The following is a 25,885-nucleotide window of genomic DNA, read 5'->3' on the forward strand; positions in this document are numbered from 1 at the left end:
AGGATAAGACTGTTGTTGGGGAACCTCGGCCATGGTGGGACAGGGTGGTGGTGACGTAGCCACTCAAGGGCCCAAAAGCATGGAGGCCTCTCTGGAGACATAGGGGTTGATGGAAGTGGATCATAAAACCATTGCAGCCCAGCTCACAGGGTAAGGTGGGAGCACCAAGGGGGGTGTGCAGGCTGCACACCTGTCCCTGAGACAGGAGGATGTGCAGTCCACCCTGGAGGGGTCGGCACAACCTCCTGTCCCAAAGCCATCTGCTGCAGTGCTGACCACCTTCAACGATGCCTTCATGCAGACTGATGCCATGCTTCCAGATAATGTGGCCATCAGAGATGAGGTACTGACCCTGCTGATGGGTGCCTTGAGACAGCACGCTTTGATGTGTGATGCTGTGCAAGCATCTTGCAAGATGCTTGTACTGCATCACAAGCAGATGGGCCACCTCTTGACTGTCATGCATGCTGGACGCTACGTTCGTAGGACAGCTAGACCGTTCTACTCCAAATGGAGGCTATTCGATACGTTACCGGGAAAACGACGTTTACACTTTTCACGTCGCTAACTTCACGTGACTTTTGCTTCGTCACGTGAACTACGGTATCACGTATTTAAGCAGCGTAGAAACTTCACTCGCTGCTTCTGATCGTGTCTATTGGCGTTGTGTAGCTGAACCTCTGATCTCCATCCTGGTTTATTCCTACAGCTACTTTTGGGCCTTCAATAGCGTGTGTTCCGCCACACGCTGATTCCTGGAGCTATCCCTTCGCGTGTAAAATCCAAACGCGCTCTTCGTCTTCAAGTGCGGCTGGCCAAGGCTGCGCGAATCCTGCCCGCGTGAAAATCCACACGCGCTCTTTGTCTTCAAGTGCGGCTGACCAAGGCTGCGTGAATCCTGCCCGCGTGTAAATCCACACGCGCTCTTTGTCTGCACACGCGGCTGGCCAAGGCTGCGTGAATCCTGCTCGCGTGTAATATCCACACGCGCTCTTTGTCTTCAAGTGCGGCTGGCCAAGGCTGCGTGAATCCTGCCCGCGTGTAAATTCCACACGCGCTCTTCGTCTTCAAGTGCGGCTGGCCAAGGCTGCGCGAATCCTGCCCGCGTGTAAATCCACACGCGCTCTTTGTCTTCATACGCGGCTGGCCAAGGCTGCGTGAATCCTGCCCGCGTGTTAAATCCACACGCGCTCTTTGTCTTCACACGCGGCTGGCCAAGGCTGCGTGAATCCTGTTCGCGTGTAAAATCCACACGCGCTCTTTGTCTTCAAGTGCGGCTGGCCAAGGCTGCGTGAATCCTGCCCGCGTGTAAATTCCACACGCGCTCTTCGTCTTCAAGTGCGGCTGGCCAAGGCTGCGCGAATCCTGCCCGCGTGTAAACCCACACGCTCACGTTGTCTTCAAACGCTATTTTCTTCTAACTCCTGCATCTGTGGAATTAACAGAAGGATTGATCTCTAAAGTGGGAAGGAAGCCTTTCAAGGATTATTGGAAGTGACTTTGAACTGAACTTTGGACGCTATCCTGTGGTGAAGTCAACCCGTATCTAGCGTGAGCCTCGTTCCGTTCGGGATAAGTCTCCCTTACTAATTTTCCCTTCCCTGTCGTTTTGTTCTTCTTTTATAATCCATCAAGAGACTTCTGGATTGTTCTACCCAGAGATACAGGTCAGTGTGATCATTCCTGTCATTTTCTAATTCATCATACTCAGGTTGGAGCACTTATTCATGATACTCTAATTTGTCCTAGGCTGGATTACTATACCTTACCCACGCCCTTTCCAGTGATCCATCGCTCTGCCTGTTTTATCAGCCAGAGGGTTGTATCATTTGGAAGGTCTTTGTTGACTTCACGACTATCAAGTCGGGTGAACAGGGATCCGGAAGACCCTACTTCCTGTATCCTTTTGAATATTGTATCCTTTTCAGTTGATACTTTGGTGCATTCTGACATTGGCTCAATTTGCAGCAGCATTTCTTTCCGGTGGTCTCTCTGATCTGGCCACTGCAATGGCCCCCTCCTCCTCCTCCTCCTCCTCATCTGTGAACCAGTTGTCCTCCAATGAGTTACCCATGCCTTCTACCACCATGAAAACCTGTGCACCAGTACAGCCACTGCCCAGTATGGATGTGCCAGTGTCCCTGGTCGAAGTAGAAGTCCATACAATGTCAGAGGAGGTGGCTGCTGAGCCTGCCCAGGAGCCCACAGGTGAACAGGCAGTTGAGGTACAGCTGGCAATTCAGGGCAGTGCAGGTGTAGTACTCCCGGCAACCACAACTGTCATCCACGCCCTGCGCAGCACACGCAATGCCAGGCAGCAGTAGATGGTGACTAGAAGGAGGCAATCAGGCACTGACATGGCATAAGTGAGACAGGAGGCCCCTCAACGCTTGCACGGTCTGGTGTCAGCCCAGGTGGATTTTGGAAGGTAGTAGCAGGTGGAGAGGCAGCAGGCACGTGATGCAGCGATTGCGATTTCCAGAGCAGAGGTTGAGGAGAGGTTGGCAAGGTGGCTGGCTACCATCCTGGGGGAATCTTGCAGGGCAGCGGAGGAGATTGAGTCTCAGAGGAGGGAGGCACTGCAATAATGAAAGCACATCTGCAGGCGGCAGAGGTAGAGGGGGAATCAGCCCATGTCGAGGAATTGTCTGACATCACAATGGACTATCCCGTTGCCAATTATAAATAGGTATTTAGCTGTAGGTTTCATTCAATACTTATTTTTTTTACCATGAACTACTTTTCTCTTCCCCTTTTTTGTACGTAGTTTTTTTTAATACAGGGTTATATCATGATTCTACCACACTGCTTGCTGTCTCTTTGTCCATGTGCAGATTTTTTTTGCCATGTTATCCAAGTAAGTATGGCCTATGGCTGTCATGTGGGTTAGGGCCTCACTCTGTGTATCATGTTGTTACTGTGATGTTTGCTGGGGGACATGTTTGCATGTTCCTTGTGTGTGACGGATGTTGCATTCATGTTCACTGAACATGGATGGTCTATTGTAGATGTGCAGAGGTGACATGATTTGGTATTCACGTGTTTGACAGTTTTTCCATGCACATCTGTCGCTTGCCTATTTCTGTGCTTTGCAGTACAGGCATGTTGGTCACTTGTGTACATGGTGTGGATGGGTGTGTGAATCATGTATGCTGTGGTTCACTTTGTACTTCATTGGTCAATATGTTCATGGGTGTTTAGTGATGTTATGTGTTGTTAGTGCTTGACATGGTGGCAGTCTTCTCATCGACTTGGAAATGCGGACATGTGTTTCACATGTAGGGGAGGGACCATCAGACAGCAGGAGGTGGCAAGGGCTGGTTGTCTGATGCCATTACTTGTGCAGGGCACTGTTTGTTTGGTGTCAGTGTTTAAGTGTTGGTGGAGTGATATTTTTGGTGTGTTTGTAATGGTTTCAGTGCGGGGATGCTTTTGGTTATGGGTAGGAAGTTTCATGGTGGTGTTTAGGGTCTCTCATTGGAGATGGGTACTCACTTCTTCATCTGGCTTACCACATGTTCCACGTTGTTTGGATGTTTGTTGTATCTGGTGATAGCTCATTCACCTCTGCCCATTTGCTGCTGGAGGTTCAGTTCATAGTACGTTGAGTTCCTTTCTGGTCCACTGCTGTTTAGGTGTTCCATTGGCACTTGCATGTCAATGTGGATGTGCCCACACTCATTCACAGGTAGGGCTATTTTGCATTGTGGCTGTTGAGGAGGGATGTGGCCTCACGATGAATCAGTGGGCTACACTTATTACTAGTGCACTATGTCATATGTACATTAAGTGGCCAAAGTGTAGCTGGTGCAACATTATGGTGTACTGTTGTTGTGCAGCTGAGTGTGGTCCAACAGGGAGTCATGGAAGAGGCTACGGTCCTGGATTCAATGGCAGTGCTCCCAGGTGTTCATGTTGGAGGAGGATATATGGCAGGTGTGCTTCATGGTGGACCCAAGCCAGAGGAGCTAAGGTAGGTTGGTGCTCGACAATGGACTTTGATGAGAGCGGATTTAGGGGTGGTGCCTTAGGTGGGGGTTTGGGCCAGATGTCAGTGCTAGTACTGGGAGGGAGGCAGACTTGCAGCTGGTGCCTGGGGTTGGGTCAGAATTCAGTGGGGGTACTGGGAGGAGGGCAGACCTGTGGGTGGTGCCTTGGGTTGTGGGGTTGGGCCAGGGGTCAGTGGGGGTACTGGGAGTAGGCCAGACTTTCGGGTGGTGCCTTGGGTTTAGAGGTTGGGCCAGGCGTAGGTGGGGGTCCTGGGAGGAGGTTCGACATGCGGGTGGTGCCTGAGGTTAGGACAGAGGTCAGTGGGGGTATTGGAAGGAGGGTGGGCTTGCATGTGGTGCCTGGGGTTGGGGCAGAGGTCAGTGGGCATACTGGGGGTGCCTTGGGTTGTGGGGTAGGTGAATCAGTGTGGGTACTGGGAGTAGGGCAGATGTGCATGTGGTGCCTTGGGTTGTGGGGTTGGGCCAGGGGTAGGTGGGGTCCTGAGAGAAGGGTGGACTTGCAGGTGGTGCCTTTGGTTGGGGCTGGGGCAGGGGTCAGTGGGGGTACTGGGAGGAGGGGGGCAGACTTGTGGATGGTGCCTTGGATTGGGGGTTGGGGCAGAGGTCAGGGTGGGTAATTGGAGGAGGGTGAACTTGCGGTGGTGCCTGGGGTTGGGGCAGAGGTCAGTGTGGGTATTGGGAGGGTGGACTTGCGGGTGGTGATTGTGGTTGGGGCCGAGCTCAGTGTGGGTACTGGGCGGGAAGCCATACTTGTGGGTGGTTCCTTAGGTTGGGGGGTTAGTGCCTGGCTCAGTGGGGGTACTGAGAGGAAGGTGGACTTGTGGGTGCTGCCTGGGGTTGGGGCAGAGGTCAGTGGGGGTACTGGGAGGAGATCGGACTTGTGGGTGCTGCCTGGACTTGAGGCAGAGGTCAGTGGGGATACTGGGAGGAGGGCAGACTTGAAAATAAGGTAGGGTAATAGGTGCACACCATGTATGTAATAAACCTTTCAAGTTAATAGATAAGTCCAGGCCAGCTGGTTTCACATTTTAAAGGTGCAGGGGAGGAAAAAAAGGGCATTGGCACAAGGTCCGCTATACACAGGAAAGAAAGAAGAGGATCCAAAGTAGGAACTCTGCCGTCCCTTGCACACTGTCTATAATCCACAAAAAAGGCGGTAATTAGTCATAGATATGGATTACCAAAGGTATATGTCGGAATTCGCTAGGATCTGTTACAAGAGTAAACAATCAAAAAAGATATTCTAGAAACACAGACTGTATAAAAGTAACAAATATTTTTAATCACATATAAAGCAGTTGTGATAGAAAGCAAAAACACATTTCTCAGGTTCAATAAACAGTGGCCTTATGCGTTTCAAGGGAGAACCCTCATTATCAGAAGCCTATATTGAACTGTAGATGGTTGATGGTAGTTACCAAGGAAGAAGAGCTAGAGAACAAGAGATTTTAGGTTAGCAAGGGATGCCTACCGGTGTGGCTCATAAGCAGTTAATTACATGTTAATGTGTTCAATATGTAGGAGCAAACATCTGCATTATATTGAGAAAGGGTTTATAAATTGCAGCCAGCAGAGTTTCAATGATATGCATACGTGATGATTAAAAGATTCTACCCACTTGTAGGATTCATTTCAGAGTGTTCATCAAAGGCGAACAAATTGACAGACCCAAAATCATTACATCTGTTTTTAGAGTTATTTCAACAGGTCAACACCTCCATTGTTTACTTTGATTAGTGGGAAATAAAAACATAGTATCTGCTTTTCAAGTTGTTTCAACAAGTCAACGCCCCCATTTTTCACTTTGATTAGAAAATGAAACGCAATGGTGTAATTAAAAAGTACGCCAAATTGTATCCATTAGACTTGGGTAGCAGTATGGGGTCTCCAATTGGTATTATTGTGCAATGTGTACATAATCGAATGATTTAGGTGCTGCTTGTCTAATGGAGTCTAGTGATTCTGATAAACCAGGGCGTTTCACGTAGGAGCGGGGTCAAGGTACTCGAGGATAGCCCGTGGAGCAAGACAAGGTGAGGTTTAGTGCATATGACTGGTATCAAAGGTAACTCACCCATATATGCGATATACTCATATCATTGTAAAAGACGACCAAAGTCGGTACATAAGGTCTCACAGCATGTCGGAACAGGCAGCTAACTCAAGTGCGGATCCTTATCGGGAAAGAGGAAGGGGAAATGAAGAAAGCAGCGTGGCAAGTGCTGCCTGGGGTTGGAGCAGAGTTCGGTGGGGGTACTGGGAGGATGGTGGACTTGTGGGTGCTGCCTTGGTTTGTGGGGTTGGGCCAAGAGTTGGGGGGGGGGTCCTGGGAGGAGGGCAGACTTGCGGGTGATGATTGGGGTTGGGACAGAGGTCAGTGGGGGCAGCAGGGGTAGGGTGGATTTGCAGGTGGTGCCTTTGGTTGGGGGGTTGGGGCAGAGGCCAGTGTGGGCACTGTGATGAGGGTGGACTTGAGGTGGTACCTGGGGCTGGGACAGAGGTCAGTGTGGGTACTAGGAGTACGGTGGACTTGTGGGTGGTGATTGGAGTTGGGGCAGAGGTCAGTGGGGGTACTGGGATGGAGGGCAGACTTGCAGGTTCTGCCTGGACTTGGGGCAGAGGCCAGTGGGGGTACTGGGAGGATGGCAGACTTGTGGGTGCTGCCTGGGGTAGGGGGGTTGGTGCAGTGTTCATTGGGGGTACTGGGAGAGGGCAGACTTGTGGGTTCTGCCTGGGGTTGGGACAGAGCTCAGTAGGTGGTACTGGGAGGAGGGCAGACTTGCAAGGGCCTGCTGGGGTTGGGTCAAAGGTCAGTGGAGGTACTGGGAGGAGGGCAGACTTGCGGGTGGTGCCCTTCTGTTGGGGGGTTGGGGTAGGGGTCAGTGGGGCTACTGGGAGGATGGAGGACTTGCGGCTGCTGCCTGGGTTTGGGAGATTGCGGCAGAGGTCAGTGGGGGTACTGGGAGGAGGGCAGACTTGCAGGTGGTGCTTTGGGTTAGGGGGACAAGGTCCAGTTTTTCCAGGGTTCGCGGGTGGTACTTTGGTTTAGGTAGAAGAGGTGCAGTTTCACCGGGGTTCGCAGGTGGTGCTTGGGTTTATGGGGACAAGCCACAGTTTCTCCAGGGTATGCAGGGGCTCTGTTGATTTAGTGGGACAAGGCACAGTTTTGCCGGGGTACGTGGGTGCTGCTTTGAGTTAAGGGGGTGGGGTCCCAGTTTTGTAGGGGTGCTGGGACAAGGACTTGTGAGTTGCAGGAGAGGAGTGGATGTAATGCGGATTGCTTGTATGCAATCCATGATTAGGTTTTTACATTGGTCTTGCACAAAGGTTGCTTAACAGCTCAAAATGTTGTTTGTCATGGGGTTGTGTTGTGGGCGTTCCAGGCGCAACTCGTTATTCTTTGCGCAGCAGGATTCATTGCGCTTTTGATTCCATGAATCGGCTCCCCGTGCTATTCTTTTTGTCCGCACAATGTTCTTTCTCATGCAAAGTAGTTAGCGTGGACTTAGCGCTTTTTTATTAATTAGGCCCATTGTTTCTAAATTGTGCCTGCCTGCTCTGACGAGGAACAGCAAATAGATATGTTATTACTAGTGGCAGTGCGGGGGCAGAAAACCTGTCCCACTGATTTGCAGGTAGAGGGTCTGGCTGGGCAGTGCATTATCTATGGTTATTTAGGGAATGGCAACCTACCCTCTCCTGAGGGCCCTGTATGCGTAAGCGTGCCTATACCTATTTGGCTGAGTGGCAAAAACACTTACAAAATCGAGAAACTACAAACAACCCAAAAGTCCACTCGGATTCTTAGAGTGGACTCCTAACTTGTTCGAGTAGGACTAGCAGAATAAATTCATGGAGACTTCAGAGAAGAACACATCTCTTTCTAATTTTATCCACAAGTTTTACGTTTATGTTTATGTTTGAACTGAAATCAGAAAACTTCACATATTGGACACATTTGAAGGAATAGCCTGTTAATCAACTGGGCATGTTTTTAAATGAACCTGGTGTCGCACTGATTCAAACAAATGTGCCTCACAGTTCCTACATGCTTCTAGTAGCAACTTAAATATAGCCAAAAGCCAGTGTACCTCGTCAGCACACATGCCACCTCGCACCCATAGGCTATTAAAGTAGCGTGCAGCATGTTTTGAGAATAAATAGGGCTTCCACAGACACAAAACAAAATCATGCAACTGAAGAATGTGTTTGGACAAAGCCAAACCTTTGTGAAAAAAAAGATGCGGGTCATAGACAGAGGGAATCTCAAATTATGTGTCACTCAGATTCATCTTTTTCCTCTTAATTCGCATTCGCAAAATGGTGGTTTGGAAGGTGCCCATTCATTTGAGCACGCATCCAAAGCTCGCAAATGGAACGTGCACTCAAATGCAAGCAATTTACCATTCCTCATGCACCTGTTCAGAATAGGCACAGAGGAATGTGCAGTGCTGCGAAGAGGTGTATCCAGCCCTTCAGTGCATTGTGTGCAGCTTGGGACAGTATAGGTCTGTATTGCTACTCTCCCATGTATATTTCTACCCTTCAGTCAGGCCTTGAAATGTTTTCTTCTGTATTTTTTGAAAATTAGCCATTCTGAATTGTGCTTCCATAACCCCATGATGCTTGGAGATCTGAATGCATTGGAGCCATATAGGTGTGCCATACATCGCTGTATGTATGGCCACTGGGCTGTGCAGCCTTTGTGCTGTCACCCAGCACTCCCTAAATGTGCAGGCCAGGGTTGTGAATACGATGAACTGTGCATTTACAAGATTCAAGCATCTTAAAGAGGAGCTTAATAGCTTATTAGGGACTTCTATCAGAAACCCCATTCTTAGTGAATCTGGATCAATACGTCTTGCTCTATCTTAGAACACTGTGAAATATTGAACTGTTATGTCTAAAAATCAAGGGGACTTAGTGTCCTCTTTAAGAAGGGACTTATTTTTAAGATTGACAAAGTGATTATTGATGGGGAAGGTAGGATACTTTTAGTTGACATATTATATGGTGGAAAGGTTAATACAATTGGATGTGTATATGGTGTACATGTCCTCCAAATAAATTATTCTTTGAAACCATTACGCAATAACTACGTGATATGCAGGGTGACACGATTATAATTGGTGAAGACTTTAATTGTGTTCTTGATCATGCTGTTGATCGATCAGCAGTGTGCGGATTTACATATTATGGGATTAGTGAGGAGTTTGGTTTGTTACTTGAAAGATTTAATCTGGCTGATGCATGGACGATTACACATTCTTCTAGTAGAGAATACTCCTTTTATTCGCCAATGCATGATTCCTTTTCCCGGGTCGATTATATATTGATTCAGAGAGATTGGTTGATAAATTGCTGAGTGCAAACATTAGGGAACATTAAATCTCTCATCATGCTTTGGTGGATTTAAGGTAGACAATAGGTGGAGAAAAATCAAACTTCTTGAGATGGCGCATGAAAGCAGGTATTTTAAGAAATGTCAATGAAATAAATCACCTCAAAGCATATATTGAGATATTTTTCAAGCAAAACATAGGTTCTACGGATATTCAAATAGTATGGGATTGTTTTAAGGCTGCCCTAAGGGGAGAATTAATTAACAGGACTTCATACTCTAGGAAAATCGGGTTACAGGAAAAACGTAAATTAGAGGGGGAGTTAGCTGCTCTTCAAAGGAGATATGCCCGAACAAAAAATACAGAAGATTATCTAAAGATGTTTCGTACACAGGAAGAACTGAAACACAAAACAAATTTGATGGCTGAAAGTATTTTTTTTATGAGGCAGAAGTACTCGGGGAGAGGGTGGATAAGAGTGGTAGATTATTTGCTAATAGACTGAAAGGGATGATGGAATAATTATTTATACAAAGTTTTGAGAATGCGCAGGGTGAAATTGTTATTAAGAATGCAGACATTTGCCAATGTTTCCGTTCTTATTACAAGGATATTTATACGAAAGATTCATTTCCATTAGAGTCAGAACCAGAAACCTTTTTTAGTGAATTAGATCTTCCCAAATTAAAAACTGAAGATGCAGATGCATTGGATGCTAAATTTGAATTAGGAGAAATCTTTGAAGCCATCGAACAACTTAATGTCAGCAAATCGCCAGGATTAGATGGTTTGCCTTCAGAGTTTTATAGATCGTTTGGGGATATGTTAGCTCCCATCATGTGTGATCTATTTAATGATTTCATTTGCAAAGGGACCATCTGCCCATCAATGCGAGAAGCCCTTAAAACACTGATTCCGAAACCAGGAAAAGATCATAAGAAGTGTGGTAATTACAGACCTATCTCTTTACTTAATGTGGAAATAAAAATGTTCTCTAAAGTGTTAACTAATCAGCTGGATAAATATATTGGGGGACTGATACACAAATCGCAAGTTGAATTTATGAGGAATAGGTTCGGGTATGACAATATCAGGACCATTATTGATATATTGGGATTACCAAGGGATGCACTTCAGGAAACAATGCTTATATTTATTGACGCAGAGAAAGCTTTTGACAGGGTGAATTGGGCTTTTTGGCGTTCACGATGCAAAAGTTAGGATTTGGGTTACATTTTCTGCAGGCTATTAGATGTCTTCATGGTGATGCGACAGCTAGAATTTGGGTGAATAATGAGGCTTCCGCTTTATTTAAATTGGAGAAGTGCACAAGGCAGGGATGCCCGCTGTCACTGTTCCTGTTTAACTTAGCATTGAATCCTTTCTTGCATATGTACGTAGGGGCAATGATATCAAGATACTAACGTTTGGGGACACAGAAATCAAAGTATTCTCATATGCTGATGACATGGTATTTATATTTTCGAATTCAAGGGAGGGGAGCAGTGTGTTGTGATGTCTGTCTTGCTCGGGAGTGGAATTCTACCTCGTAGAATTCCACTCCTGCTCTGAGGTCATGTTTACATTTCTTGAGGGTTCTACATTCTGGGGAAAGCGGTTGAGAAGTGTTGAGGTGTTGTGTAGGCTGAGCACTGCTGGGCCCAGGATGGTTACCAATAAAGGACATTCACTTACCTGCCGTGCATGCGTCCTTACTACACTGGCGACGAGGGTAACCAGCCTTGACCCACGTTGCCTCCTCGACCGCCCAGCAGTTGCCTACATTCCTCTTCCTGCGGCCCGATCCTAAGCCAACGGCCGTTGCTTCTGTGTGCCAGTTCGTCGCATCGGGCAGGGTGCCTGCACTGTGGGCTCTCCATATACAATGATTTCCCCCGAGCTGTATGAGTCCAAGTTCAACAAGAGAGTGTCGGATTTGATTGCTTCTGATATGAACCCATGTGCCTATGGGCGAGTACCCATCAAGGTTTTACGGTTCGAGGGAGCCAATATAGAGTTTGAGGGTCGGGTGGCCAAGGGAAAGTTGTACGTGGCCCACAAGGGTGACCCTGTGCTTGGGTGGGACGAACAGGCTGCTCTAGAGCTGCAGATTAGACCAGGGAAGCCAGTCCCTGTCATGAGTATATGTGATGAGAACAAGGGTGCTGAATCGCCTATGGGAATCACGGCGGAAGTTCTAGAGAGTAAGTTCCCCTCGGTTTTCACTGCTAAGCTAGGCAAGTTGAAAGGCTTTGCGCACAAGATAGTTCTCAAGAAAGTTTCAGTGCCTGTTGTCCACAAAGTCAGAAGGGTCCCGGTTATGGCTCGTGATGCTTTAAAGGAGGAACTTGCCAAACTCAAGGAGTCTGGGGTCATAGAAGAGGTAGAAAGTTTGGAATGGTTGGCCCCGGTGGTTTTGGCATGTAAGAGTGATGGGGGCATGAGGATGTGCGTAGATCTCAGGGATATTAATTCTTGCATATGGGTTGACAGACATCCCCTGCCCAATATCAATGAAATGCTTTCTTTAGTGTGTGGTGCTTCCTGTTTTTCCACCTTTGACCTGTCGTCTGCCTATCATCAGATAGATCTACATGTCGAGTCTCACCCTCTTACATCTTTTGTTACTCCGTTTGGGGCATTCCGTTTTTGTAGGATGCCCTTCGGGTTGGCTTCCGCTGCGGCTGTTTTTCAGAGGATAATGCAGAAACTTTTTGCAGGTCTTTCTGGTGTGGAATGTTTCCAAGACGACATTCTTGTGTGGGGTACATCTCATGTTGAGCATGATGCCAGGGTTCTGGAAGTGATGGGCGTCCTGAAGGCCAGCAGACTTACTGTTAAACTCAGCAAATGTAAAGTAGGCGTTCCCAGTGTGACGTATTTGGGTCATTCCCTGGACATTAAGGGTATTCATCCTAAGAGCGAGTTGGTGAAGACATTGAGTGACGCACTGGCCCCAGCAAGCAAGGACCAGTTGAGATCCTTCATGGGTCTTGCTGAGTACTACAGCAGGTTTGTACCTTCGTATGCCGATAAGACGGTTGGCATGAGGTCCTTACTGAGGAAGGGTGCGCATTTTGCATGGTCCGACCAGTGCCAGGCAGAGTTTCTCAGGTTGAAGGAGGAGATTAGTCAAGCCCCATCCTTGAGTTGCTTTTCCCCGTCCAGGAAAACCTTTCTAACTGTGGACGCAAGTGAGTATGGCATAGGTGCGGTGCTGGAGCAAAGGGTCGATGGTGAGCTTCGTCCCATTGCCTTCACTTCCAGGGTCCTCAGGGAGGCTGAGGGTAGGTATGCTGTCATAGAGAGAGAAGCTCTTGCTGCTGTCTGGGCTTCTAAATATTTTAGGACCTTCTTGTGGGGTATTGAGTACACCCTGCGTACCGACCACAAGCCCTTGGTACATGTGATAACGATGAAAGGGTTGTCTCATGCATCTTCAAGAATCATGAGATGGATGGCAGACATGGCCGAGTATAATTTCAAAGTGGAGTATGTTCCTGGTGTGAGGAACGCGGTGGCGGATTGCCTCTCTCGGTTTCTGAGCCCAAGTGGTGTCGAGGAGGTCCAAGGAGAGGTGGGGGACAATTGCACCTTGGTTGCCAATCTGGTGCCTGCGGTGTCAGAATGTGAGTGGAGTACTGAGTGTGCGGCGGATCCCGAGTTGATTGAAGTAAGGGCGGCGCTCAGCAGTGGTATTCTTGATACAGCCGTGTCCAAGTCTTACGGTCATGTTTGGCAGGAGTTGTCTGTTGGTCCATGGGGTGTGGCGAGAGGTCTGAGGCTGTTTCCCCCTTGTTCTCTTAGGGGGAAGCTTGTTGGTTTAGCACACGAAGGGCATTTAGGCAGGTCCATGACCAAAAGGAGGCTGAGGGAAGATTATTGGTGGCCCGCATGGACGCCGATGTGGAGGCAGTAGTGAAGGATTGTGCGGCTTGTTCCACAAGCGATAAAAGTAAAACTCTTTCTCCGCAACCTATTTATCCGGTGGAGGTGCCCTGTGAAGTGTGCTCCAAGGTGGCGCTTGACATTATGGGGCCCATGGACTCATTGGGGGGAGATCTGAAGTTTGTGGTGGTTTTGGTGGACTATACGTCGAGGTGGGTCGAGGCCACTGTTTTGTCAACTGTCACAGCCGAGAAAATTGTAGACTTCCTCTCTGCGGTGTTTGACAAGGAAGGCGTGCCTGCTGGGCTAGTGACTGACAATGGGTCTCAGTTCGTGTCAGGACACATGCAGAAGTTCTTGGATGGGCTTGGTGTACGTCACCACAAGGCTGCATTGTACAATCCACAGGCCAACGGTCATGTCGAGCGCATGAACCGTTTTGTCAAGGGGGCTATTCAACTGGCTCTTGCCAATGGTCTTCCCTGGGTGAGGGTGCTGTTAGAGTCGCTCAAAGCTTACAGGCTAACCCCTTTGGTTTTCACTGGTCATTCTCCTTTCGAGTTGATGCGGGGAAGGAAACTCGGCTCAAAGTTGAGGGTTCCTGCGTTGGGTGGAGGTGTCCAATCGCAGGTGGATATGCGAGAAGGTTTGAATCGTGTGCGGGCTAGACAACAGCGTTTGCTGAGTGAGCAATTGGCCCGTAGGAAACCCTTGCCGGTTAAGGTTGGTGATTGGGTGCAGATCAAGAATCCCAGGTTTGTAGCAAAGGGATTCAGCAAGTTTATGCAACCCCGAGTGGTCATCAAATGTGGCCGTGGGTATGTTAAACTTGATGACGGGTCCAGATGGAGCCTCAGGCGGGTGGTGGTGGTTAATAAGAACAAGTTGGCACCTGCTGGTGGTGAGATGGGGGAGTCTGGTTGTGACATGAATGATGCCGTGGTCATGGATGCTCTGCGGGGCGAGGGGCCTTCCATGCTGGATTCCCCAAAAGACCTTGATGCCAACGACGGGGTGGGTGACTGTGGTGAAGCGGTTGCCGGTTCTGGGGGTGGTGAAGGGGTTGCCGCCTCTGGGGCGGCTGATTCTGTCCAAGGTTATGCCCTTCCTATCAGGGAGAGGAAGGTTCCCTCTAAGTACAAGGATTTTGTCCTAGGAGCCATAGTTCAGTAGCTCTTGTTTTTACCCCTTTCATTTTTAGGAAACATCCTCTTACCATTTGTTCCTTACCCCTCCCTTTTTCTCGTGTGGTGTGTGTGAGTTTGTGTGTGTGCATGTATGGGCGCCCGTGTTGTGATCTGTGTGGATGCATTTTGTTTCTATTATCTGTTGCTGGATAAAGGGGGGGAGAAGTGTTGTGATGTCTGTCTTGCTCGGGAGTGGAATTCTACCTCGTAGAATTCCACTCCTGCTTTGAGGTCATGTTTACATTTCTTGAGGGTTCTACATTCTGGGGAAAGCAGTTGAGAAGTGTTGAGGTGTTGTGTAGGCTGAGCACTGCTGGGCTCAGGCTGGTTACCAATAAAGGACATTCACTTACCTGCCGTGCATGCGTCCTTACTACATAGTGCCCTGAAGAAAGCTTTTGAAAGAGTGGCTAAACTTTCTGGTCACAAAGTAAATTGGTAAAAGTCTGAAGTTTTTCCACTTTCAGAGAGATGTCTGAGGGGTGACTTTGAGGATTTGAATTGTAAATGGTCTGATTTGAAAGTTAAGTATTTGGGGGTATATCTCACCAGGGACCTGAAAGGAATTGTTGGGCTGAATGTTCAGATTTTGGTTAGTGATTTAATTAAATATATCAGGAAATGGGAGATTTAGAATTTGGGAATTTGGGCTAAAGTTAATGTCATTAAAATGGCTTTGTTGCCAAAAGTGTTGTATTTAATACAATCACTTACCTGACCTTTTTCTAAGAAACTATTAAAAAGGATTGATAATACCTTTCAGAGATTTTTATGGGGTGAGATGGGGAAAGCGAAAATTCCTAAGTATATTATGTTGCGTAAAATACAGGAGGGTGGATTCAGTTACCCAGATCTTGCTAAGTACCATAGAGGCTTTATCTTAAAAAAGGCTGCTTATTATATGGTATCCACAGATAGTTACGAGTCAACTTGGTTTACAATTGAGAGGGAGTAGTTTGCCTATTGGAATTGGACAATGTTTACTCTATGGAAAGACTATCCTCCAAACGAGTTAGATTGCAAACTATTCAAAACTCTATACTGGAGTAGCTGGATTGTTAAAGGTATTTTAAGGATAGAGGACATTATATAGGATGGACAGATGGTTTCCTTTTTGGAGTTACAGGGGAAGTTTGGTTTGGAGAAGAGGGAGTTGGTTAAGTATAACGAGGTTAAGACACTTCTTTGTCAAAGGTACGGAATGTTGTCAGGTCCGCTGGGAACTGAACCGGTCTCATGTAAAGTGTTGAAATCGTTTCCAGGTTAATTATCTACTTATGTCAACCTAATGCCTCCAGAGTATACTAATGTTAAATCATGGGATAGACTGAAGGAAAAGTGGGAAAGTGAGTTGCAGTGCCCAATTTCGGATGATAAATGGGGGAAAATACTACAGATGGGTCATAGAAGTAAACTGAATTTGAATTTACGCCTAGTGCATCAGAAAATTGTGGGTGCTCTGTATTGGACGCCTCTGCGTCTGCATGGATTTGGTCTCCTAGATGATGAGATATGTTGGGGGTGTGGCAGAGAGAGAGGGACTATGGTTCACATGATGTTGAGTTGTAAGAGGTCAGTGAGTTTTTGGGGGGGATGTGTTAGATAGGTTGGATACAGTGTTGTCTATAAACTTTCCGAGAATACCCTTATCAATAATTCTTCTGTCAGACAGAGGAAGATGTGTAGCTTCTAGAAGGTATAGGTGTCGGATTAATAAAGCTTTAATAGTGGCAGTGAAACACATTTTACCATTGTGGAAAACTGCCATGGGTGGAAGATTGGGTTAATAATATGCAGTTATCAGATTTTGAAAAAAATATATGGATTGCTAGAGAAATCAGGAAGATGTTTAATTAGATATCTGGTCACTTTTAATGAGGTATTTTGTGCATAGAAGTGAGTTTGGTGAAAGTTGTCTGATATTTGCATGTTCATGCAGGTTATGATGAATATGAGGCATGCTGCGTGTGAGAGGTGTCTGTGTTTTATATGGAGTGTTTGTATTTAATTTTTTTTTTGTTCTCTCTTTCTGTTTATAATTTTTCTTTTTCTTTCTTCTTTTTATGTTTTCTCCCTCTTTTTCGTGCTTTTAGACCTTACACAAACTTGAAAGTTGTGTATAGAGAGTGGACAACAATAGGGTCTTGATATTTTTGTTAGTTTACTCATTGGATAATTATACTCTTTTAGGGATTACTCGTTTCTCTCATTGATGATTCTGTAAATTTTGTAAATACTGATGTTAGGACTTTTCAGAATTGTTACCTAATTTTGATCCTATTACTTGTTTTGTTGGAAAATATAAATAAAGTTTTCGAAGAACACTGCGTTCAGGGGTGGACTGGCCTACAGAGAACTCTGGAAATGTCCTACTGGGCCTCTGCACCAAAGGCCTCTTTTGAGTGGGTACCCTGGTTTTCTGCTCCTCTAACCCCCTCGCTGATGCACCTCCAACCCATTCCTTCAAACTCTCTTTACCCCCTACACCGATGTGAAGCAAAGTATAACCTTTACCAATGTTTCTTGTTCGAGAACACTCCCAAACCGCTACTTGCAGAAGTTGGGCATGCTCCCACAGAGGGAAATATGGGGCCACTTTGAAAAATATTTCCATGGGCACTTTTGGGTCCAAGTCCACGCCTGGCTGTGTTGGTATTCTTTGACAACTAAGGCAGTATGGTTACATTTTGTGCCTCTGCAATACATTAATGACAACAAGGACCTCTAAAGTCAACAATATCATTATCTGAAAGACCATTAATCTGAGAAACTTGAATACGTTTCAGATGGTACAAACCAGAACATCAGGCTGATATAGGGTCTGAATAAACATGCGCATGTTACCTCAGATAGACAGACACGTCATTGGCTTTCCAGTTTCTATTCTATGGAAAACCTGCATGGTAACTGAACCTCAATATTTGGCAGCAGAGTCTATGCTCTGTCGCCCTGCTAGAATGCTGAATTCACAATAAAATGTGCTGTGGGTCTCTGTGTTTTCAAGCAAAGGTTGTGCAACACATGTCTCTAAATGTAGATAGTGGGATGTGTGTGTCTACCACTATTTACCGTCCATTCAACAAGTGAAAACGTATTAAAGGGAGTATGGGTAATTATTCTGAAGGGTTTGGCCTTCCCGAGATATAACTGACTGAATCTGTTGTTTAGATAATTTTTCTAGAGATGGTTGGTTTCTTTGCTGCAAATCTATCTATCGCTGTACTGTTTTAGTAGGTATTGTTTTTAGTGCTGAAAATCTTAGGTATCTTGTTATTTGAGTTCTTTCTAAATTAATAAACAAAGCTAAACAAGAATGCACAGCGTTTGCGCTCAATAGGAGTCAAGAGTGATGTACTTCTCTTTGGTGAAGTTTCCCTGACTTATTTCATCTTTCCCCAGACTTGCTGCCTTCGAGGAATGGGGAGAAATGCACCGAGCAGTTCATGCTTGAAGTGGTGGACATCCTCTTAAGTTACATTAAAAAAACCTATGATGGTAAAACCAAAGTCTTGGACTTTCACCACCCACACCAGCTCCTCGAAGGTTTGGAAGGGTTCACTTTGGAGCTATCGGATCAACCGGAGCCTCTGGAGCAAATACTTGTTGACTGCAGGGACACCTTAAAATACGGCGTAAAAACAGGTAAAAACCAGCACGGAAAATCACACATGAAAGAAATGGGTAGATAATGGAGATGATTTTCAAAAGATTAAAACAAGTTCTTGATTAACAATGTGCTTTCTGGCAATTTGTTTAATATGTGTAAATGTGCAGTCTTTGTCAGGAGTCAACTAAATCATTATTCTTGAGGAAATCCCAATTAAGCACTTGCCAATCGGTCTCTAATGGAACCAGTCCCAGCATTTTTTTCTTGGACATTGTAGTAAATATGACAAGTAAATATGACAAGAATAAAGAAAGAGAAATTTGGATGGCTAAATTAAAATAGCAAGTGAGCACAATAATCACCATTAGAAATCGAGAAAACCAGAGAAAATAGAAACTGGTTTAAAGATAAAAACTTGATTAAAACCGGATTGACTTTGATATGAAACAAATATTAGAAGGGATATGCGGTAATCCCACTAGTTGTATGAACTATTGAGCCAAGTAAGGTGCAAATATGACCAAGTATTCCAAAGAACAGATCTTCCTTAAAAGTATGTCGTAACATTTCCAAATTAACTTTGAAAGTTTGTTTAACAAGGCAAGAAGCTGCCAGCACAACTGAGATATGATTTTCTTGAAGCTCCAGTATAGATTTTCACATTAATTTAATGATCTATTAACAGGGTCGAACTGGGACAAGAAATAGGCCTGACCACCTAAAAGAAAAGTGGCCACCCCTCACCTCAAACCATAATCCGTGAATCGATTCAATTCACAACTTTGCAGAAAATGCTACTTATGGAGGGTTAATGGTGTTTGTTGCATGTACTGTTTTGTGTAAATGCTTGAGAAACCAGTGATAACATTCCTTTTGTTCTTTTAAAAAACAACAACATCGCCATTATCACATAGCTAAATCCTATTCTTACCTTACAGAACCAGATTCAAGGCATGTCTACTAGTTGCCCCGAGTAATGAAAACAGATTTGCATTTAATAAGTAATAAGCCAAATGATGACACAGAAAGTACCTTGCCAATTTATTCATGTTCAAACATTACATTGCAACACAACTCATAAAATAAAATAACTTTTCATACTTACAATTCTGTTGAAAGTCATATAGAGGGACGCACAATCTGATGATACACAAAGATGTAAAGCTTAATGATTAATATATTGTCCCCAGTGATGAAAGTGCAGACATGTCAACACCATCTTGGTGAAGGGTGCAATCTTCTCAGAAACAAACTTTACAATTCTATGTTCTGTGTCACCCTTCCCACTTTCGTCTTTGACTGGAGACATCATGGTTTCAGAGTACATGTATTTAGAATTTCAACTGAATTACGTTTTTGAGGTCGTAGTGTTTGAAGTGATGATCGTCAAATGTGAATCTTGCATGTTCCATACAGTACGTTTTAAAGGTGTTAGTTGGTGACTTATCCAAACTCAAATTTACTGTTTTAATTTAAAAGACAAAATTAGGCTGTTTGCCTTCAAGAAATGTGATTTGGCCATACAATCTAAGAACATCATTGCATGCATAGACAAGCTGGCCCAAAACTCTTCCTGGAAACCGAGAAAATCACTCAATCAAGAGTTCCTTCAACAATGCACTTTTTTGTGGAAGCAGGTCAATTATATCTGCTTTTTGCAAATGGACTATCAGGGTTGTCTCGCTGTGCAGGCGTCCCCACAGGGGTATCAGTAATATCGTCCACCCCACTCGATTCCTGAGAGTCTTCGAGCTCCCCTTCCTCCTCACCTGATGATGATGAGAAATCTAACTTCCTTCCGCGGGATCGACGTGCAGGAGCTCCCTTTTTCTTGTGTAGATAGGGTCGGCCTCGGAAGGAAGCCACCATGACTCTGTGAAAGAATCAATGGTGACCTTCCCCCGCGACAGACAAGCAAGACCTGGGGAAAAGCCTTGCGGCACAAAAACCCCTTCAGAGTGCAGGAATCCGATGTGTTGGAAATGAAGCGGAGGGAATCCAAACCAAGTCGGCAGCTGACTGGCGAGGCTCGGGCAGGTAAGCAAACAGAGCCGAAAATGATGCAGGGAAAGTGGGAACCGGAGGGAGCAAGGAGGGAGAGAACCAGAGAGAGAATAATGGGAGAGATGGAACGAAGCACCCAGGAGAACCGGGTCAACGGAGAGGAGAAACAGGGAGAGAGCGAGGCAAAAAGGGAGGACAAGAGGACAGGGGCGGATCACCGCCAAGCGAGCTGACACGGGAGCGCAAGCAACAAAGGGGAAACCAAAAGTTGCAACGCGCCGAGCATAAGCTGGTAAATACACTCGGCGGCGGCCATGATGGAAATGACTAGACCGCTAGAGACGTTTGAGAGCACAACGTGGCGGCACAGTTTGACGGCCGCCATGTTTCCACCTTTTCCACAAACGCCAGGAGTCCGCAGTTGTGACAATATGCCTCCTTCCAAGGCGGTCTCCTCCCGGCTTGCTGGGATGTAATCTGTGAAACTGGCGCAACAAACGGGAAGCATGTACATGGATCCGGGGGTTCCCAAGTATCCTCCGATGAAGGATACCCCTTCCAATGTATTAGGTACTCAAGGCGACCTCTGTGGTACCGTGAATCCTGAATGTGGAAGACTTCATATTCCTCCGAGGTGGGAGCCGGCAATGTGTGTAATTTGGGGGTTATTTGCTTTCTCCCCCCAGGGTAGAAAGGACGCAATTGAGAGGAATGAAAGGTTTGATGAATACGACTAAGATTCTTTGGCAATCTGAGGCGATAAGCAACTGGATTGATCATGGACAGGACTTCGAAGGGACCAATGAATCGGGGAGATAACTTAAAGGGGCGTACCCAGCGGGGCAAAAACTTGGTAGACAGCATGACCTTGGAACCTCTGTCCCAAGCAGGTACAGGTCTTCGATGTTTATCGGCTTGTAGCTTATTCCGAATGTTGGCCCTTAGAAGACTTTGGTTGGCAATCTTATGGGCTTCCTTTAACTCCGCCAGGGAGGTTTCTATAGAAGGTATGGGAGTCTCAGTCCAGAAGATGGGTACTATGGATTGAGGATGGTAACCGTAAGTACAAAAGAAAGGGCTAATACCAAGTGCGCTGTGTACAGAATTGTTATAGGTGAACTCTGCCGTGGGTAGAAGGGAAACCCAGTTATCTTGAAGCTGATTAATGAAACACCGCAAATATTGCTCGAGGGTCCCATTTAACCGTTCTGTCTGTCCATTGGTTTGCGGGTGGAACCCGGAAGACAGGGCTCTCTCGACACCCAGTAGTTTGCATAAAGCAGCCCAGAATTTAGAGGTGTATTGGCTCCCCCGGTCCGACACAATCTTTTTGGGGAGACCATGCAACCTGAAAATATCTTTCATGAAGACTTCAGCCATGACAGAGGCCGAGGGTATCCTGGGTAGGGGGGAGAAATTAGCCAGTTTTGAGAAAGAATCCACCATCACCATGATACAGGTACAGCCCTGGGAAATCGGTAGGTCCACAATAAAGTCTGTGGAAATGTGTTTCCAAGGGCCTGGAGGGATTGGGTCTTGTTGAAGCAGGCCTAAGGGCCTTCGAGTAGAATGTTTATTTTGCATACAGGTAAGACAGGTCTGGATGTAAGCCTGAGTATCGGCTCTCAAGTTAGGTCAGTAAAAGGACCTCTGGAGCAGTTCTAAAGTCCCTCGTAAGCCTCGATGACCTGAAACCTTCGAGTCGTGACACCACCGGAGAGCCTGTAACCTGAGGGACACCTTAAAATACGGCATAAAAACAGGTAAAAACCAGCACGGAAAATCACACATGAAAGAAATGGGTAGATAATGGAGATGATTTTCAAAAGATTAAAACAAGTTCATGATTAACAATGTGCTTTCCGGCAATTTGTTTAATATGTGTAAATGGATAAGTCTCCCTTTAGTGAAGTACAGACCGTCTCTCTGATCCACCGGAAACCTCCCCAAACGTAAGGGAGACTCTTCTGGGGAGAAAGATTTTTGTCTCACCTCTTCCAAGAAAGATGATACCACAGATATGATCTGGGTATGGGGAAACATGAGCTCTTTCATACATCTCGGGGATGTTTCGTCCTTACGAGATAAAGCATCAGCCACCAGATTCTGGGTACCGGGTATGTATGTGATGAGAAAATGGAACTGGGCAAAGAAATGTGCCCATCGGGCTTGTCTGGTGTTATAGCATTCTTGTTGACGTAGAATCTGTAGGTTCTTGTGATCAGTACGTATCATGAACGGGTGTAAGCTTCCTTGGAGTAGATGTCTCCATTCCAGACAAGCCAGTTTCATTGCTAAGAGTTCTCTTTCTATGACGGAGTAGTTCTGCTGGCTCGGGCTAAGAGTCTTGGAGAAGTAGGCAATGGGATGTTCTCGGCCTTGGTTGGATTGCAGGAGAACGGCGCCTACCGCACCAGCGGAGGCGTCAGTCTCTAGAACAAAAGGTAACTGTTGGTCCGGCTGTCTGAGAATAGGGGCTGAACAGAACCTGTTTTTCAGACAGGTGAAGCTCTCCTCCGCTTCCTCGGACCAGCGAAAGGGTAAGGAGGTTTTCTTCAATAAGGAGGAGATAGGTAAAGTAAGTCTGGAAAATTCGGGTATAAACCTCCGGTAGAAGTTTGCCAGACCAAGGAACCTCTGAATCTCCTTGACAGACGAAGGGGAAGGCCAGGCTAGCATGGCTTCGACCTTTTTGGGGTCCATGGTGATTCCCTTGTTGGATAAGGTAAACCCCAGATAGGATACAGAGGGTTGGGCGAAAGCACACTTTTCTGGCTTGACTAACAGATGATGTTGCTGCAGCCTGTGTAGTACTTCTTCCACATGCAGAGTATGTTCTTTGGTCTGACGGGAGTAAACTAGAATATCGTCTAAGTAGACAACGGTGTTTAGGCCCAACAGATCTGAAAATAGGCGGTCCATGAATCTTTGAAAGATCGAGGGAGCATTCATCAGTCCGAACTGCATAACCTGATATTCGAATAACCCGTAGGGCATGCAGAAAGCCGTCTTCCATTCGTCGCCGGACCTGATTCGGAGTAAATGATAGGCATTGCGTAGGTCAAGTTTGGAAAAAATCACGGTGCCCTGAACAGCCTCCAGGATCTCAGAGATTAAAGGCATGGGATACCGGTCCTTGATGGTAAGTCGGTTAAGGCCTCTGTAATCGATACAGGGCCTTAATTCCTTGGAGTCCCTCTTTGGAATGAAGAATAGAGATGCTCCTTCTGGTGATCTGGATGGTCGGATCAATCCGTTGTCCAAGTTGTCGTCCAAGTAGCGTCTAAGAACCTCCTTTTCAGACAGGGAAAGAGGATACATCCTGCCAAACTGAACCAGTGCCTGAGGGACCAGGTCTATCCTACAGTCCTCCGGTCGATGAGGAGGGAGTTCCATGGGTTGTTGTTCTTGGAAAACCGTGGCGTATTCCTGAAGATAGCCTGGAATGCAATGGACCGTGCTCCTCTCAGGGGCACACGCCGTCTTGACACTTTCGAACATGGGTCTAGGAAGGCACTTCTCCTGGCAGTATGTAGAATGAACACTCAGAAGATTCATAGTCCAATCAATGGTTGGGTTGTGTCGTCGGAGCCAGCCAATACCCAAAATAACCAGAAAATGAGCTGCGCGGATGATGTCGAAGCTCAGTACTTCCGAATGTTGTTGAATGGAAACCCTTACCTCCTCTGTGGTATGGGTGATAAGACCGGAGCACAGAGGGGTACCGTCTACACCCTCTACCTTCTGATCTTCCTCCTTAGCAACCCTACGAAGGCCTACCTTGTCGGCCCATAAGGTGTTCAGGAAGTTCCCAGCGGCTCCGCAATCCAGCAGGGCTAGTGTTTCCATTTCCTTTCCTCTGAACAGAAGTTGGACGGATACCACCATCAATCGTTGATCTTCCGAGGGTTTGGCTGAGGTAACAGAAAGAGTAACGTAGGAACTGGGGAAAGCCCCTCGGTAGTCCGTCCTGCCAACTACCGAGGGCGTTCGTTTCCCGGACGTCTGGGGGGTACATCCGGACAGTCTCTCAATAGGTTTGTGGCGGCTCTGCAATATAGACAGAGGTTGCCCTCCCGTCTCCTCTTCTTTTCTTCGGCTGTTAAGGGGGCTCTGGTTGTTCCTATTTGCATGGGCTCTTCCCGAGTGGATGGACGAGAGGCAGGTGAGGAGGTCGAAGGATGAGGCTCTTGGGAAGAACCAGTACTACGGGTCTTTCGCCTTTCATTCTTCCGTTCGGTCAACTGGAAATCAATCCTTACAACCGCCTTTATGAGATCCGAGAAAGAGTCGGGCGAGGGATTCTGGCAAGCTCGTCCTTCAGTTCTTCACGCAAACCCCTCCTGAAGATGGTGTATTGGGCCTCCTCTTGCCAGCCGGCTTCTGTGGCCAATCTCTTGAAGGAGGATATGTAGGAGAGCAGGTCAGAACTACCCTGGCGTACATCCAAAAGGTCTTCACTAGCTAGATGAGCACTTTCAGTACGAAGGAATGTCTGCTTGAGTAAATCCTTAAATGCAACAAAGTTCTGTAGCACTGGGTCGGACTGCGACACCAAAGGAGTAGCCCACGCTAGAGCATTCCCGGTTATGTGTGTAATCATGAACCCCACTTTAGCGTGATCGGTGGAGAAGGCGTTCTGTCTGAAAGCGAATATTACAAGCTTCCAAGAATTCTTTAACTCTTTTCTCTGATCCGTCGAACTTGCCTGACACCAAAGGTAGAGGGGGTAGATCAGTGGCCTGCTGTTCTCTGGCGGTAACTCTCTGTTGGAGGGCGGTATTGGCAGTCTTAAGGGTTTGTACTTCCAGGTTTAAGTTTTGTACTGCCGCTACCAGTTCTTGAAGCTGCTGGGGAGTTGCCATGTCTGTATTCGGGCGTTGCAAGCTATCAGGGTTGTCTCGCTGTGCGGGTGTCCCCACAGGGGTATCAGTAATATCGTCCACCCCACTCGATTCCTGAGAGTCTTCGAGCTCCCCTTCCTCCTCACCTGATGATGATGAGAAATCCAACTTCCTTCCGCGGGATCGACGTGCAGGAGCTCCCTTTTTCTTGTGTAGATAGGGTCGGCCTCGGAAGGAAGCCACCGTGACTCTGTGAAAGAATCAACGGTGACCTTCCCCCGCGACAGACAAGTGAGACCAGGGGAAAAGCCTTGCGGCACAAAAACCCCTTCAGAGTGCAGGAATCCGATGTGTCGGAAATGAAGCGGAGGGAATCCAAACCAAGTCAGCAGATGACTGGCGAGGCTCGGGCAGGTAAGCAACCAGAGTCGAAAATGATGCAGGGAAAGCGGGAATCGGAGGGAGCAAGGAGGGAGAGAACCAGAGAGAGAATAATGGAAGCACAGGAGTGCTAGAGGAAAAAGGAGAGATGGAACGAAGCACCCAGGGGAACCGTGTCAACGGAGAGGAGAAACAGGGAGGGAGCGAGGCAAAAAGGGAGGACAAGAGGACAGGGGCGGATCATCGCCAAGCGAGCTGACACGGGAGCGCAAGCAACAAAGGGGAAACCAAAAGTTGCAACGCGCCGAGCCGCCGAGCGTAAGCTGGTAAATACACTCGGCGGCGGCTATGATGGAAATGACTAGACAGCTAGCGACGTTTGAGAGCACAACGTGGCGGCACAGTTTGACGGCCGCCATGTTTCCACCTTTTCCACAAACGCTAGGAGTCCGCGGTTGTGACATGGACAAGCACATTCCATACCACAGACATGAGCCTAAAGACTTTGAGGTTGTTCTGCCTGAGGTGGTTTCTTAGACGAGTTTTAATGTTCTTCAATTTTGAAAAACTTCTTTCACATGCTCCTTTTGTACAAGATAAGGTCAAGATGAATGTGTCTGCC

At 46.8% G+C, this 25,885-nt stretch overlaps 1 protein-coding gene across 3 annotated transcripts in view; it reads left to right on the forward strand.

Moving 5' to 3' along the window:
• LOC138481461 (glutamate decarboxylase 1-like) overlaps positions 1-25,885 on the forward strand; it is a 719,240-nt gene that overhangs the window by 256,478 nt on the left and 436,877 nt on the right. For all 3 annotated transcript variants that reach the window (XM_069613613.1, XM_069613614.1, XM_069613615.1), the window contains exon 3: positions 17,827-18,069. In XM_069613613.1, coding sequence (XP_069469714.1) covers positions 17,827-18,069 — 243 coding nt within the window. The remainder of the gene's footprint in view (positions 1-17,826; positions 18,070-25,885) is intronic.

This window comes from Ambystoma mexicanum, chromosome 5p, assembly GCF_040938575.1.
Source record: "Ambystoma mexicanum isolate Mex_15411 chromosome 5p, UKY_AmexF1_1, whole genome shotgun sequence".
NCBI classification, from domain to species: Eukaryota; Metazoa; Chordata; class Amphibia; order Caudata; family Ambystomatidae; genus Ambystoma; species Ambystoma mexicanum.